This window comes from Mesoplodon densirostris, chromosome 1 (assembly GCF_025265405.1).
Source record: "Mesoplodon densirostris isolate mMesDen1 chromosome 1, mMesDen1 primary haplotype, whole genome shotgun sequence".
In the NCBI taxonomy this organism is placed as follows: Eukaryota; Metazoa; Chordata; class Mammalia; order Artiodactyla; family Ziphiidae; genus Mesoplodon; species Mesoplodon densirostris.
Window position 1 is genome coordinate 36336825 of NC_082661.1, and position 17662 is coordinate 36354486.

The 17662-nt window shown below is 37.2% G+C and overlaps 1 protein-coding gene across 2 annotated transcripts in view; it reads right to left on the reverse strand.

Moving 5' to 3' along the window:
- TNKS2 (tankyrase 2) overlaps positions 1–17662 on the reverse strand; it is a 62696-nt gene that overhangs the window by 34898 nt on the left and 10136 nt on the right. The window contains exons 2-11 of one of the 2 annotated variants that reach the window (XM_060102044.1): positions 15521–15745; positions 13169–13264; positions 10681–10717; positions 10411–10486; positions 9942–10036; positions 7884–7950; positions 5195–5381; positions 4009–4130; positions 1365–1456; positions 1199–1277 (exon numbers count right to left, since the gene is read on the reverse strand). In XM_060102044.1, the coding sequence (XP_059958027.1) occupies positions 1199–1277; positions 1365–1456; positions 4009–4130; positions 5195–5381; positions 7884–7950; positions 9942–10036; positions 10411–10486; positions 10681–10717; positions 13169–13264; positions 15521–15745 (1076 nt within the window). The remainder of the gene's footprint in view (positions 1–1198; positions 1278–1364; positions 1457–4008; positions 4131–5194; positions 5382–7883; positions 7951–9941; positions 10037–10410; positions 10487–10680; positions 10718–13168; positions 13265–15520; positions 15746–17662) is intronic. The other variant, XM_060102034.1, reaches the window with a different exon arrangement.

Consider the following 17662-nt stretch of genomic DNA (forward strand, 5'->3'; position numbering starts at 1 on the left):
ATTTTGTTTGAAGAAAGCAACAATCGATGGCTATAAACTGAAAACTGTTGAATTAGGTGACTGTTATCTCTTCCAATCTGAGATGCTATGTGTAGTGTTTACTGAGTAATTTTTTTTAAGTTCCTGGGTAAGAAATAATGACTTTTAGCCTTGATGAAAACCTGATTATTCCATGAATAAAATGCTTTGTTTTCTTTAAATCCACTTGACTTTTTTTTGAGGTATAGTTGACATATTATTATTTTTTTTTTCTTTTTGCGGTATGCGGGCCTCTCACTGTTGTGGCCTCTCCCGTTGCGGAGCACAGGCTCCGGACGCGCAGGCCCAGCGGCCATGGCTCACGGGCCCAGCCGCTCCGCGGCATATGGGATCCTCCCAGATCGGGGCACGAACCCGTATCCCCTGCATCGGCAGGCGGACTCTCAACCACTGCGCCACCAGGGAGGCCCTGACATATTATTATATAAGCTTCAGGTGTCCAACATAGTGAAATCACCTTGACTTTTAAACTTAAGTATACCGTTTCTACAAATAGGAAACCAATATTCTCCTAATAAAAATTGTAACTCTTATAAAAATGTTCATTTGGGATATTCCCTAAAACCATCTTACATGCCACATTTTAGAATACATTTCTCTATTGAATGCTCTGGAATGAATGACTTCTGTGATTGATTTTAAAAAAATGCTTTGTGTACAAATGCCAACTACAGAACTTTGCAATATAAGGACCTATGTTTTTAGTCAAGTTACTTAATTTATTTCCTTCTGTTCCACGATCTCTGGCTTAGTTATGAAATAACAGAGGGTAAGAGAGACTGTGGTTGGGGTAAATAACAGGAGTTATCATGTTAACCAAGCAACAGAAGATAACAGAGGAGAATCCTGGAAAAGATGATAGGTCAGAATAAATATGTCTGGCTGAGGATATTCTTAAGAGTGTATTGTTAGAAAAAGAAGGATAACTTGACCAGTGGGGTGTGGTTAAAAGGAAGGGAGAAGGAAGGATATATAGGAATAATGTTTCTTGAGTAAATCCACAGACTTTCTAGCAGAAAGATACAGAAAAAGTATTTGCAGAACTAATCTGAGGGGAAAATACCTATGAAAGAGTAAATAGCCTGGGAAGTCAGGCATTTCATCTGCTAAATAGAAAAAACTGACTGGATTACCAAAGATTACCAAAAATGAAGTATACCTTTGCTTCATGTTTCACCACTACTTCAACAACATCGTTATGAGCTTTCTCAGATGCAACGTGTAGAGGAGTCAAGAATCTTAAAGAGAAAAAGTCAGCCGGACAATGAATGTATTTTCCAAAAATAAAAGTGTCAATAATTTTTAATTATTAAAAGCATACTTACTCTTTAGTCTTTTCATTGATGTTTGCTCCTTTTCTTAGCAACAGTTCACATATTTGCTTTCTTTTGGGATATGGAGACGCGGCAGCACAATGCTAGATAATTTAAATTGCAGCATTAATCAAGGACTATACATAACTGATTTTTAAGAACTTTCGTGTTTCCAATCAAGAACAATTAAGAAGTTATTTCATGTTTTTGTTTCATTTTTGACTTAACTTTGCTCTTCAAAGACTTTCTTTTGGATAAAATGTGCAATGATTACCAAATTCTGACAGGGCCTGAAACCCCTATTTAGCAAGTGATACGTTATTAAATATTTTGATTAAGCTTCATAGCTGTCCTACATCTCTGAAAAAGCTACTACTGCTGTGCTGAAAAACTTAAATTGTGACCAACAGTCCTTTCAAAACTGTTCCCAAAAAGCATGGTGTTTATGTTATTTTTTAAAGGTTAATAAAACACCCCAAAGGTTGGGATTTCTTTACATGAAGAAATAACACAGCACTTGTCAGCTCTGGATTCTGCTTAGAAAAACACTGATGGAATAGCCGACAAACTGGGTGGTATTTATATCTTCCTCAATGAGTTGCTCCAGCAAGATAAGGACCTTGAATTACTTGTTTGGTAAAATCAGTGGTAGAAAATTATATACTCTGAGTTGGAAGCTGCAGGATCTATGTCTATGATGTATCAAGGAGAAAAGGAGATAGGAGGTAGGGATTTGCCAGTTATAAACCCAACAAGTATCTCATGGTCGTGTCCCAGATCTTTGTCTCCCCACCATCCAGGATTATACCCATACACAACAGGTGTTCAATAAATGTCAGAATGAGTGAACGACTAAAGTAATGCATGAAAGTTAAAACTGAAACGTGAGATTTCATGGAATAAAAGTTCTGGATAACTGTCAAGCTGACTTGCGCACACATCTAAACACAGTACATATGAAATGTGTCTGATTTTAACCTATTGCTAATTATAAAGCTTATCTGATCTTCATGACTTTGCTTCAGATTCATTCTTTGATGTTGTTGCTGTCACCAAAATCATTCCTTTGCCCTCAATAAAATCATTTCTAATTGGTGAACACAGCTCTTTTGGTATGTTTTGAATAATCATCCCAGTACATCTATCAGGATGGCACAGAGAATGGAAAACAGTTTTATATCCAAGAATTCTTGAGCTCATCCGTTTCAAACTGCACCCTTACTCTTCTGCCCCATCCTGTTACAGACACGGCCTGTAATCTCCGGAAACCTGGAAGACAATGCCTCTGCAACACAACTATCTACCAACAGTTAATTCCCTGTATTTTAAGGTTAATAAAAAAAAATGAGTCATTTAATGGTAGAATACTCAGAGGAAAACAACATGTAGAATTAACTTTTCAGACTGGAAGATTTTCCAAGTCAGTTTTTCCAAGTTTCCCTGTACCATCTTGATACTGTTATGATTTAAATTTTGCAGTGGCATTTTTTATTAGTCTGCAACTTTGCTATTTTTTTTTTTTTTGGTGGTACGCGGGCCTCTCACTGTTGTGGCCACTCCCGTTGCGGAGCACAGGCTCCAGACGCGCAGGCTCAGTGGCCATGGCTCACGGGCCCAGCCACTCCGCGGCATGTGGGATCCCCCCCGGACTGGGGCACGAACCCGTGTCCCCTGCATCGGCAGGCGGACTCTCAGCCACTGTGCCACCAGGGAAGCCCTGCTATTTTTTTTAAACACGGATTTTTTTTTTTTAAGTAGCAAAAAGTTCTACAATGTTTTATAGATAGGTTTCTACATAAAACTTCAGAGTTTATATCATGGCATAAGAAAGAAAATGAACCATAAAAGATATTAGGTAAGTAAGGCTACTACAAGTTAAATCTTCCCCTAAAGATATTAATTTACTTAGTGTCATCTTCCCTCACCGAAAGCACATTCTGCAACTCATACAGCTTTGTTCCTTTAAATTTCTACTTCTAAGGTAGCCTCTGATCACAACATTCCCTTTCCTATCTTCCACCACTTACCTTTACTAGTTTCCATTCTTTTCTTACTGCTTTTCCATAGACTGCCCAATTCTCATCTACTTTGTTACAGCACCACAGAGCTGACATTACCTCTATCAGGGAAGCTGCCTCTACTCACACAGATACTTTACTCACACAGTATAAAGGGGATATATACAGACTTTAGATCTAATTCTGAAAAAATTACAATACCAAAAGGAAAATCAAGTGGCTTTTATCTTGATGGCAAGATTATTTTCTTTTTCAGTGGGTTCCAAATTTTCAATCATAAACATTTATGCTCTTTATAATTAAAAAAAAGCAAATGATATATACGATTTATGATAATAGAAAAGTCACATATAATACATGCCAGTATGTGAATAAAATTTTTGGAAGGATGTGCAAATGAACAACAGTACTGCATTTTGAGCGGATGTGGTTGTCTATTTTTCTGTATTGTTTGAAATTTTTTCTTTATATACCTACAGGCATTAATTCTTAAAAAGCACATATTTTTAAAACAATACTGTTATTAAAAGTAGGACATTATGTTAGTCATCCTGCATCACCAAAAGAAGTAAGACATTATGATTAATTTAGAATGGTTTTGGTTATTTCATTTTAAAAACTTAAATCTGAAACATTACCAATGCTGTTTCATGTGTTTGAGGATGCTTAAAATTCACCATTTCCAGAGAGAGATGTTTTTTGATTCGTGTAACATCAGCTTCCCGTGCAGCTTGAAGCAACGAGTGACCTTTAAATTCATCTAGATGAAGAAAAAGCATTTAAATCTGCGTGAGAATTATCAAATTTATGGGACTTGCCAGATGTAGTATTTTTCTTGAACCTATTTTCAAAATTATCTACCAAGTAGCCAGAATGAAGCTCTAAAGATATTCTCCAAATATAACCCTTGGAAAGGGAGACAGTGGTATGCCAGCTCCCCTCAGTTATGACCCAATTCATTACCATGTGTATACAACATGGCCTATTCAAGGTCTGATATATAAATTATTGCTATATATTCCCAGACCCGAGAGTAGTGAGAATTTTCCAAAGCACAGAACTTTTCTCAGTAAAGAAATAAAAGGAAAGGTGATCATAGTCCCCATATTAACAGTATAGCAGCAGCAGATGGTTCTGCTCACACATCAGAGAATTGGGGACTAGACTAGCAGGCTATTTCTAAGAGCCACCTACTGATCAATAAATGAAAGAGGGCATTTTCTCAAGATTCCTCGTTATTATTCATCGGACTGGTGAAACCACCCATGATATTTTACTATTCCAGAATAATACAAGCTTAACACAAGTTTCCTATTTATGTATAGTAATACTATATCTGAAATACGTGCCTATTTCTCACCACTACGTCTATTTCAGTTATAGACAGAAAAGCACAGAATTGCCCAGATACCAAAGAATATTAGATGGTAAGATCTGGGGACTGTGTTTACAAGACAGCAATCCTACAAGTAACACTTCAAAACTTCACAGCAGCTAATAAGGAAGTCACATCAAAGACAGGAATAAAACTCAAATTCTTTCTTTCCAAAAGCATACCATCTATAAGAGTAACATACAAAAAGCATTTAACTTGACTTGAAAAAAGCAAATCCAAATACACTTTCTTTTCATAGCATCTTAAGAGCAAAATGAGTAGAAAACTTTCAAATGATTAAATATGTTAGTGTGAACAATAATAGATACCCATGGCTAAGGAAAATACCTTATTATTCAAAAATTTCCAAAAAACAAACAAGAAAGAAAAAATGTTAGTTTACTGATATAAGAGCTTAGCTGAATGAATATTCATCATTTTATACTTACATGCTAATCTTTCTTTTAACTGTGGTGTGGGAGCCAAGTCTATAGCACTTTTATTGTGACAATTCAGCAGTGTTGGATCTGCGCCGTAACTTAGGAGAAGAGAACACACTTCAACTCTGTTCTTGGAAGCTGCCTCATGAAGAGGAGTGAACTGCCACAAGTCCATTGCATTTACGCAGGCACCATGCTGGGGGTGGGGTAGGGTGGGTAAAGCATATATTTAGCGTTCAATTTTTAAGAGAATTTAGAATTATCAGTGGTGTGTAATTTAACAGCATGCAAGCTTAAAAAGGTTATGTTCCCAAAGGTCACTTTTCGAACCAATTACTTCAGAAAGAGTAATTTTTTTCCCAGCAGAAAAACAGTCAGTGGTTGCTAGGCCTACCCACGAGTGCCTATTTAACTCTTATTGTTAAAAATAGTTAAAAATGAAGCTTTACATTTAACCTGCATCCTTTCCAAGAACTATTTTTTCCTTTCCTGAGATATAATGTACATATGGTAAAATGCACAGTTCTTAAGTATACAGTTTGATGAGTTTTGACAAATGTGTATATCTGTGAGACCATCACCCAATTCAAGATAGAGGATGCTTTCATCACCCCAGAATGTTCCCTCATGCTCCTTTTATAGACAATTCCTGCCCCCAATCTGACTGTTAGCACTATATATTAGAATCACCTGTTCCTGAATTTCATAAAAGTAGAATAGCACAGTATGTACTTTTGTGTCTAGCTTCTTTCACACAATGTTTCTGAGATTCATTCATGTTGTACCAAGTTTGTTTTTATTGGGGACTTCCCTGGTGGTGCAGTGGTTAAGAATCCGCCTGCCAATGCAGGGGACACGGGTTCAAGCCCTGGTCTGGGAAGATCCCACATGCTGCAAAGCAACTGAGCCCGTGTGCCACAACTACTGAGCCTGCACTCTAGAGCCCATGAGCCACAACTACTGAGCCCATGTGCCACAACTACTGAAGCCTGCGCACCTAGAGCCCGTGCTCCGTAACAAGATAAGCCTCCGCAATGAGAAGCCCGCACACCACAATGAAGAGTAGCCCCGGCTGGCCGCAACTGGAGAAAGCCCCGCGCAGTAACGAAGACCCAACACAGCCAAAAATAAATAAAAGTAAAGAAAAAAAAAAAGTTTGTTTTCATTGCTGAGTAGCATTCCACTGTATAGATATACCACAATTCATTTATCCATCATCCTGTTGATGGGCATCTGGACTGTTTCTAGTTTTTGACTATTATGAATAAGTTGTTATGAACATTCGTAACAACTATGAATGTTGGATACATGCTATGATTTCTCTTGGATAAATCCCTAGGGGTGGAATTGTTGGGTCCTGTGGAAGATGTATGTTTACTTTTAGGAGAACTGCCAAACAGTTTTCTAAAGTGGTTGTATTATTTTTGTATTGCCATCAGCAACGTTTTGAGTCAGGGCTCCACATCCTTGCTAATATTTGGTATTAGTCTTTTTAATTTGAGATGTTTCCAAGTATTGGATTTGGATAAACCACAGAGGTCATTCTAGCTCAACCTCTCATCAAACACAAAATCCCTTCCATAGCATTTCTGCAGAAGGCAAACCAGCTGCTTACTCTTTTAATACTTTCAATGATGGGAAACTAATTCTCAACAAACACAGTGTTTTATAACTATTAGATAACTCCTGACTCTCCTGAGCTTGACTGCTCTGGTAACTGCACCCTCACCTCACTGAGCGTCCCCTCTATATATGACCTCCTCTCACTCTTACTTAGTGAACACTAGGTCTTAGGAAAACACCATTCAGTTGTAAGTCCCAATGCAATCTATCTCATGTTTCACTCTCATCCACAATTAACATTCCAAATATTGTTAAATTCAAGATTCAGTTTTACAATAAGCAAAAGCATTACTGTTAAATGTGTAATATTATAGTCACATTATACATTTTAAAAGGCTTACGGGCTACTCAGAGTATCTAATCATTACAGTAAAGTTATTTCTGTGGGAAAATATATTCGGTGGTAGCACATGCCCAAAAGGAAGCAGAGAGGCATTGGAAACAAATGCTCTCTTTCCCTTCTCATGACAGCTACTGGCAGAATGCGGAAAAGTTTCAAGGGCAGAATGAAAGCGGAGTGAGAGAAGTCTGAAGAATGTCAACTACATATGTAGAGACTGGGGGACAAAAAGAAATGGGTGTGGGTAACATCCTTGAATCCACTCTCAAAGAGAATACATAGCTTCTATTCTCACCCAACAGGGAGCAAAACAAGAAGTTTCTTGACAGTCCCTGCAACCTGCTTGTTGAACAATAGCTGCCCAGCATAACGGAAGAAGTGAGGCTTACTAAGTAAGCCTGTTCCAACCCAAAGTACAACTGGGCAGGTCTGGAAAATCTAACTGGTGGTTTTAATAACATATGGTCCACTAAAAATTACTTCTGATATTTTCAAGAGTTTTGAAACTTCAAAACTTTATTCTGATATTCACAAAATGGGAAAGCTACTTTATATAAAAAATCTTACGGTATCTCAAAAATCTCAAAGCAGTCAGATGCTGATCTATCGATCAGCCACATTTTGTAATGATTATAAATACTCCTTCTATATCCACCAAGCACTAAAAACACAAAGAAGACATATATACTATGTATTTCAAGTAATTTTTTATAAGAAAAGTATACAAGAACTAACCTTGACCAGAAGTTCAGTTACTTCATAATGACCATAGGAACAGGCATTGTGCAGGGGCACCAGGTCACTACAATACGAGAAGGGGGAAAACCCTGTGTTATTACAGATTCCCTAGGCTTTAATTTTAATTAAATTTACGCAAATTTAACTAGCAAATAGCTTATGTGACCCTCTAACAAAAGTGTATAAAACTTAATAATATGTATTTGAACCCTAAGTCCTAACAATTCTAACGCCCAAGTCTCTTTCAAATCCACCCCCCCACCCCTGCCCCCACTGTTACTGCCCTCCCCTTAGTTTGGGCCTTGTTTATTTCTCCCTGTACTACTGAAACGGGCTCCACTTCAATTTATCCTCCAAGCTATAGCCAGATTTTTCTAAAGGTAAATCTGATATGGTTAGTCCTCGTTTTCATGTCCTTCATTGCTACTTCCTTGCTTTCAAATGATGGCTCCAACTGTTTAGCCTGGCATACAATGATCTGACTCTCCAGCCTTACCCTTCAGTAACGGTATGCTAAACCACTTAAAGTTCCCTGAACTCCATAGTATCCCCTGGGTGTAATGGGATAGATTTCCCTCCCTTCTGACTTCTACACATCTTTTCCAAACTCAGAGCTCAAACACTGGCTCTTCTTTGAAACTTTTTTTTTAAAGATTCTGTAAGGTAAATTGCTATATTCCGTAATATAAAACCCAATTCCTTCATGACAGCAATGGAGGAAGAACTTTCTATATAGGAAGGTACAGCAGAACCTTAAAATCCTGAATTATATCTGTAAGTTGCTCCTCCTTGGGAATCACTCACTAATCGCCACAGACATCATCATGATGGCCGCTGCTGAGGGATGGCCACCGCTGAGTGAGGGCCACCCATGGCTTAGTTTTTGGTTCTACCAGTCCTCTCTGTAGAGGCTCATGGCTTTCCTCACCATTTTGATTATGATTTCTTACTTACCTGGGCACCAATTTCATTCCCAACTATCTACTAGCTACCTCCACCCGAGTTCCCATCATCATCTCATAAAACCAAGACTTCTAAAAGGGAACGCAATGTTTCCCCCTTCCAGGATAATTCATTTTCTCTACTGGATTTCAGTATGTGTATCATTGGGTCTCACTCATTCAGTTTCAGAATATGAAATGTAATAATCTCTACTATTCTCCTCATCACATCCAGATATTCAACAAACCTTGACCATCCTTACACTGTAATATCTCTTGCGTCTGTGCCTTCTTTTTATTTCCATTTCCTTTGCCACTACTATTGCAGATCTTATTACGCCTGAACCCCTACAATGCTCACTCTCCTAACTGCTCTTTTTGCCTCTAGTCTCCTTCTTCAATCTACCCTACACATTGCTGCCAGAGTGTGTTTCCTAAAACTCCTCTTTTCATAAAACTCCTTTTTTAGAAGAATCATTCCCCTTGCTTAAGATCCTTCAACAGCTATTGTGGCTCACAGAATCAAGCTTGAATTCCCTAGGCTAGAATACCAAGTTCTTTAAAAGCTGGTTCTTACCTACTTCTCCAACCCTAACCTTTACTTATCTCCTAAATTAATCATAGGCTTCAGCCACATTGGTCTAGTCATTGTTTCTTAAGATATGCTGCAGTATCTGTTTTAGTACCTTCTCTCACATCAATTCTCTTGCAGAGAGTGCTGTTTCCTAAACTCTCTGCTTTCTTGAACTAAGTCCAGGTCAAGTATCACCTCCTCCAGAAGGGTTTCTCAACCACTACAGCCAGCACTGAGCATTCCCTCCTAAGAACTCCTATAAGTGCTATCCTTTTCTATTTATCACCTCACACTTAGTAGAGAACTTATACTGTTAGGTATCTTTTCATGCCTCCTAGAGTACAGTGTAAGACCTATGGGTGGTGGCCTTAAGGTTTTATAATTAATTCCCTGTGCTCTCAGAGCAATCTGCATATTATAAAAGCTCAATAAATGTTTTATGCCGTTTAGTAAAAAATATGATTTTTACAAGATTACAGAGATTATCACAAGGACAGTAACATTTAAGAAATCCTCATTTTTGTTTAAATGTTTATTTACCCTTTATCTTTAGCATGAACATCAGCTCCATGTTGCAACAACAGCTGTACAATCTTTACTCGGTTGTAACCTGCTGCCAAATGCAATGGAGTTGACTGAAATGTTAAACAGACAAATTAATAAAATTCAATAGCTAAAAAATATGCATGAAAAGGTAAAAATCCAAATATAAAACCAGAAATCCAGAAAAATCTTTATAACTTCATTGTCTAAATAACAGTAATAATCTGGTTTTACAAAATCCAACTATATACCAAAGGCATAGTATAATAGTTTATAAGTTCACTATTGCAAAGAGGAAGCTACCTAAATGTTTATTATTAACCAAGTTTTACTAAGGTTAAGAATTAATCCAAATTATTGCTTAAAAGAAAATATCAGCATTTTCGTCAAATGTTTTAAGTCAAGAGATAAACACAATTTCATGTTACCAGGAGATGCACACAAACTTAGTTGCAAAAGGCAGTACCTTTCTGCCATCACTTGCATGGCAGTTGACATTTAATGGTGTCAGCAGAGCCATCATTTTTTCCTCATTGCCACTCCTAGTGTACAAAAAAATGTATTAGCAATTTGTACTCTTTATCAGGTCCTATCTGGAGACATGTATGTGACCATTAAAAAAAAATTCATTCTCTTTTAGAGTCTGCTTATTGTAAAAAAAAATTAAATTAAATTAAAAAATTAAAAATTAAACGGTGAAATATTTATGATACATATTTATAACACTAGTACACACCTGGCACTCTCCAAGAGTTCATCTTTCTTATATTCACCTGTGAATGAGGGGAAAAAAAAAAAAAGCAGAAATTAAAAAAAAATTAATTACAGAAGTAATGTCAGTTTTATGCATAGATGCTCAGTGAACTATATTTAAAGTAGAAAAAACTGGAAATAAATTTCCAATAAATGGAAAATAGTTAATCAACAGAATACTGTGCAGTTTAAAAATATTTATATGAAGACAGACAGAATACCTTTGTTATGAAAGTGAAAAAAAGAGATTCAGTGTTATATAATGAAACATTACCGCAACTATATGAAAACAATATGCACAGAAAGAGGAAAGCCAAGAAGGAAATAAATCAAAATTTTAACAAAGTTTGTCTTAGGGGGTAGGTTATGGGTAACCTTTTCCATTTCTTTTTTACTCCTCAAATTTCATAAAACCAATGTTACTTGTCTAACAGACAAAATGCATTCACAACTTCATTCAAAATCAGAACAAAACAAAATCCAATATAAAAATATAACAGTATCACAGAAATTACAAAAGATACTATATAGCATCACCAATGGAACATAATCATTAACATTTTTATGAATCCAGAAGATTTTTCTACACTAAAATTGTTTTATTACAATGCTGCTTTAAATATATACAAATAGGGCTTCCCTGGTAGCACAGTGGTTAAGAATCTGCCTGCCAATGCAGGGGACACAGGTTTGAGCCCTGGTCCGGGAAGATCCCACATGTCATGGAGTAACTAAGCCTGTGCGTCACAACTACAGAGCTTGCTCTCTAGAGCCTGTGAGCCACAACTACTGAAGCCCGCATGCCTAGAGCCCATGCTCCGCTACAAGAGAAGCCACCGCAATGAGAAGCCCGCGTACCTCAACAAAGAGTAGCCACCGCTTGCTGTAACCAAAGAAAAGCCCACACGCAGCAATGAAGACCCAACACAGCCAAAAATAAATAAATAAAATAAATTTAAAAAAATATATATATATATACACACAAAAACAGGACTAAATAAACTCCTTATGCCTATAGTCTTTATATTTACAAATGAATACAAGCAAAAACTTTAAAATCGATACAATTTCAATTAACATAATAAGTGTTTATTTGCTTAAACGAAATCCTAACTGGTGTCCACAATATGAAGTGTATATTGATTGCTGTGCAAGGCTTCTTTTGAGTCCCAAGTTTGTTTTTTTTTTAAATTTATTTATTTATTTATTTATTTATGGCTGTGTTGGGTCTTCGTTTCTGTGCGAGGGCTTTCTCTACTTGTGGCAAGTGGGGGCCACTCTTCATCGCGGTACATGGGCCTCTCACTGTCGTGGCCTCTCTTGTTGTGGAGCACAGGCTCCAGACACGCAGGCTCAGTAATTGTGGCTCACGGGCCTAGTTGCTCCGCAGCATGTGGGATCTTCCCAGACCAGGGCTCGAACCCGTGTCCCCTGCATTGGCAGGCAGATTCTCAAACACTGCGCCACCAGGGAAGCCCAAGCCCCAAGATCTTTAACAAAGGTAAAAGTAGGGAATAGCATGGAATAGGGAAGGAGGAAATGAACACTGAATTGTTGGTTACAATAGCTCACTTTTCTAGAACTCTTTTAGGGGACTAGTCTAAATTTTCTCAGTAATACCAGAAGAAATATCACAAAGCCCAAGCACAAAAGCTCAAAGCAGAGTCCCTCAAGCTCTTGACTATTAGACATAATTCTAATGGTGATCACAGAGTAGATAAGAATCCAAAAAATAATATGGCAGAGAGTTGCTTCAGAGGAAATACTCTGGTAAGGGAGAAAATATGTGAAGTAGATACTACCACTCAAAAAAGCCTGACAGTCTAAAATAAACCTAAACCTAGGGACCACAGCCTTATATATCTTAATAGGTTGCAAGCACATGAATATGTTCCAGTAGAACACAATAATTCTCACTCTTCATGGTACTGAAATTGATGTGCCCAGAATCCTTTTTAGAAAAGCAAGAGAATGATTACTAACACACAATTATCTACCACCCCTGCCCCCAATAAGGCAGGAATCAGAAATTTAAAAGCTAATTAAAAAAAACAGAAAACTTTACCTTCCTTAGACAAGAATCAAATGTCAACTGTTCAGATGCAAAAAAGAATAGCAACTGAGGGCTTCCCTGGTGGCGCAGTGGTTGAGGGTCTGCCTGCCGATGCAGGCAGGGGACACGGGTTCATGCCCCGGTCCGGGGGGATCCCACATGCCGCGGAGTGGCTGGGCCCGTGAGCCGTGGCCACTGAGCCTGCGTGTCTGGAGCCTGTGCTCCGCAACAGGAGAGGCCACAATAGTGAGAGGCCCGCATACCACAAAAAAAAAAAAAAAAAAAAAAAAAAAAAAGAATAGCAACTGAACTGATACTATTTAAAAAAATCTCACTGAGGTCATTAACTGACTGTCTACCTAGCAAGTTCATTCTTTATATTCTTCCCAGAATACCCAAAGAGAGTATGTAGACTTACCAGTCAGCACTGCTTTGGCAGACGGGTCTGCTAAATCCAATGCTGTCCTTCCATCTGTATTTCGAATGGTTGGCTCAGCTCCATGCTGTAAGAGCACTGCAAAACAGCAACACTACCTTTCAAAATGGTAATTGTGACAATTTGATTTTAATAAATCACTTTCTCAAAAATTCTGGTCCAGAAGTCTCAAAGTAATTTAAAGACTTTTTATATCCTGATAGTATGGTAAATGTTATATTTTAAAGATAAGAATATATAAAATATTCCATTATTTAATGTATTAGACACATTTCATTTATCTCCCCTAAGCTCAATGTCAGATTTTCCTTTGCTAAACAAGTGACTAAGGACAGATAAAGAACTAAAAGGCAAGTTTACTTGAAAGCTTGTTTTCTCACACCAAATGAACACTGCCTAGAAAGATTACTCTATAATAGCAAAAATGAAATTTCTAAAGCTGTGAATAGCCCAGGAATAGGGATCTGCGGGATTAAAAAAAAAAAAAAGAAAGAAAAAGAAAAAAACACTCTGCAGAGTTAACAAACCCCCAATCAAAACTGCTACATTACAACCCAAAAAGCATAAAAAGACTTGTGCTATACTCTGTACATATTGTTGTTTGGTTATATAAAGATATTCCATCACACTCTATAAATAAGGAGCTGGGGAAAGACAGGCAAATACATACAAAAAGGGAAGCTCAGCTTCTGTTCCTTTATAGGGTTAATGTTCATTCCACTGTACTCCTATCTCTAACAGTGATGTCCAATAGAAATAAAATGTGAGCCACATTAGTAATTTAAAATTTTCTAGCAGCCAGATTATAAAAATGAAAAGAAACAATTTTAACATATTTTATTTAATCCAATATACCCCAAATATTGTCATTTCAATATTTACATTTACATTGTAAGCAATATAAAATTGAGATATTTTGCATTCCTTTTCTTTGTACTAATATTTGAAATCTGGTATGTATTTTCCCCTTACAGTACATCTCAATTTGAACTAGCCACATTACAAGTCTTCAACTACCATACTGGACAGTGCAGATCTATAACTATATTTGGAAAACCCTACATTATTAAAGCTAATTATTTATATGCCTGAAACTCAGGTACCAGAAAAGGATTCTGAGCAGAGGGCAGATAACACAAAGGACAAAAACAACCAAAAAAAGATAACACACAGGAAAGGAGAACTGGACAGAGGTTACTAGGTAATCCTTTTCTTATGTTTATAAATTACCTAACCTAATTTAAACTAAGCTCATGACTTCAGTATAAAGTGATTTGGGTTGGTGGGGGGCTGGGAGAGAGAGAAAGAACAATTTAAGTCTAGCATAGAGTCCCTAGACTTTTCCTAGTGCACAGAACTGGTTTTCTATCTGTCTCAAGGATTTCAAGTGTCCCTGTTTTGCATCAGGAAACAGAGGTAAGGTAGCAGTCCAAAATCTCTGACTCTGTTAAGCTCAGAAAAGTCAATACCGGGTTAATGACAATTCTCAAATAAGCAGCCTTCTCACATATATACACACAAAAACAGGACTAAATAAACTCCTTATGCCTATAGCCTTTATATTTACAAATGAATACAAGCACCAACAATTTCTGTCAGTGACCAATCTGTTAAGCAAATTCTATTTCATTCATTAAAGTATCCTAAATGACTGACAGTTTTTCCTTCAAATGCTTCTTTACTTATCCTGCCATTTCTACTCTCCTACAACCACCCTAGTTCATGCCTTCATCATTTCTCATCTGCATTATTCTACAGCTTCCTAGCTAGTCTCCCTAATGCCATCCTTTCTACTCAGCCCTCTACCAGATCACTCTTTCTAAAATATACTGCTCTCACCACACTGTCCCCTCCTTAAAAGTTATCAATGATTCCAAACTATCTACGTAACAATATCAAGCTCCTTACCCTGGAATCCGAAGCTTCTTATAAAGAAGTCACTACCTACCTTTTTGACCTTTCTCCCCAGTACTTCCTGGGAAGACTCAGGAAGGAGTGACTCAACTCCAGCCCAGTCACTGCACTCATTATCCTCTAACACTCTGTTCACTTCCACCACACCTTCAGCTGGTTCTTTGTGTGTGTGTGTTATTCCCAAGAGAATCCATATTTCTAGAGAAGAGAAATTCTGTACTCTCTATTCTCTAAAATACTTAAGCTCAGTACCACATACAAAAAGACACTCAGTAAACAGTGGTTGGATTAATCACGAAATGTTCTTAAATACTTAAATTCAGCCTGGCAGAATCTGATCACATTAACAAATGAATTCAATTAAGATTGAGAATAGTTACAAACTATTTCAGAAAAATTCTGGAATGTAAACAGTCTTACCAATGCAAACATCAATCTTTCCTTTAATTGCAGCTTCATGGAGAGGAGTATAATTCCAATTATCACGAGCATTTGGGTCTGCACCATGTCGCAAGAGGAGATTGACTACTTCAGCATGACCAAAAGAGCATGCGTTATGAAGAGGAATAAGCCCCCCATCATCACGTGCTTGGACATTTGCACCATTCTGAAGCAAATATTCAACTACATCTTTCCGTCCAAAACCTAGAAGAAAACAAATGATCCACATTTAAGTTCTCCAAAGAAAATATATCAAATTAGAATCAATAAGTACAAGCCATGCTAAAATGTTTTTGGATGCAAAACAGTAACAGATTCAAGAATTCATTGATGAAATATATCACTAACTAATCTTAATTAGAAAGTCAAAGGGTCTCTCCAATGCATTAGGTAGTACTACTGCTACCTTCAGAGGAAGGTTATGAAATTAGTGACTGAAAGCCCAAAGTTCAAACATTTCCCACTCTACAACAGCATTCAATTTTGCAAATAACGAGTTCTGCATATTTTGTGGGCAGACATTTTCAGGTATTCAAAGTATATACTAACCAACTCTTGCTAGAATCCCTTTCCCACATCTATCTCATAAAATGTTTCTATTGAACTGGGGGACTGAGACAGCAACAAAAATGTTTGTATTTGTGTATGTAGTGAAGATAGAGAGAGGTGATACTAGGCAGAAGTGTGATATGAGGTGTCTTCAAAGGAGCCCTTACTTTGCCACTTGCACAACACAAGCAACTTCTGCCTAGGCAGGAGGCCTTCTTTAAAGACCCATGTCCCACAATTCTGCTGCAATTGCCCCCGTAAGGAAAAAAACCAAAGAAGTCTGACAACTCATTTATACTGGTTAACAGATTTAGTACCAATGAGTTTCAATCTTTTACCATTCCCACGTAACAGCACCTAAAATCTTTTTACAGTTAATAGTAAAAAGAAAAGGATTTCAGGCATATGTTAAAGCAGTTGGGGAGACATACCTGTATATTGGGAGAGAGAGAAAAGACCTTTACATTCATCTGAAATTTTATCAGAATATTCTCAAAACCACCAAGCCTGAATATAGTCCTTCTAAGAAGACCAGAGTGGAGTTGAATGAGAAAGCAATGACATACAATGTTTCCAAGGTGTATGTCTGAGGCTGGCCTGGCTGCAACTGAGGGAAGAGTTAGATGACTGAAGAGATTAACTGTTTTGTTTTGTTTTGTCTAAATATTCTAAGCTCTATGTCACAGAGGTGGGTGTCTTTGATACTCCCTATTCTCGATCTTTGATTCTCCCTAAGCTCAAAGAGTTTACAATTTAGGATGTGGAGAAACAGTAATCTCAATATACTATAACTGTCATAAAAGAGGTATATAGAAAATGCTACTAGAACTCAAAGAAGAGAATACCTAATTGGGGGAAAACAGAGAACAGGAAGGACTATCCCAAAGGAGAGTCCAGTGATGACATGTGAGCTGAAGGCTTACAGAAAAATGAAGGGATCATTAGGAAAATGAGAGGAGAAGTAAGGTGAGGAGAAAAGAGATAGGGAGTGGGAAAAAGCTAAGCAAGGAAAGAGCACTGCAGTTGAAGCAGAAGAAATAAAATGTACACAGGCATTGAAGTGTGAAAGAGCTAATCATTCATAGTAGCCAGGACATAGAATGCCTAAGTAGGCAGAAGCCAGATGAGGAAGAACCTTACAAGCCACACTAAGGTGGTGTATGGATTTTGTCCTATAGACTAGTGTTTTTCAAGCTGCTTTCAGGCAATAGATTTAATGTAATTTTTTTTGCCTTAGAAAAAAATTGAGATATAATTGACATATAAGGTTATATTAGTTTCAGGTGCACAACATAATGATTTGATACTTGTATATAGTGCAAAATGGACACCACAATACATCTAGTTAACATCTATCACCACACATAGTTAAAATTTTTTTTTCTTGTGATGAGAACTTTTAAGATCTATTCTCTTAGCAACTTTCAAATATATAATACAGTATTATTAACTATAGTCATCATGTTGTACATTTCATCCCCAGGACTTAATTTCACATAATATAATGCCCTCAAAGTCCATTCATGTTGTTGCAAATGGAAGATTTCATTCTTTTTTTTTTTTTTTTTGCGG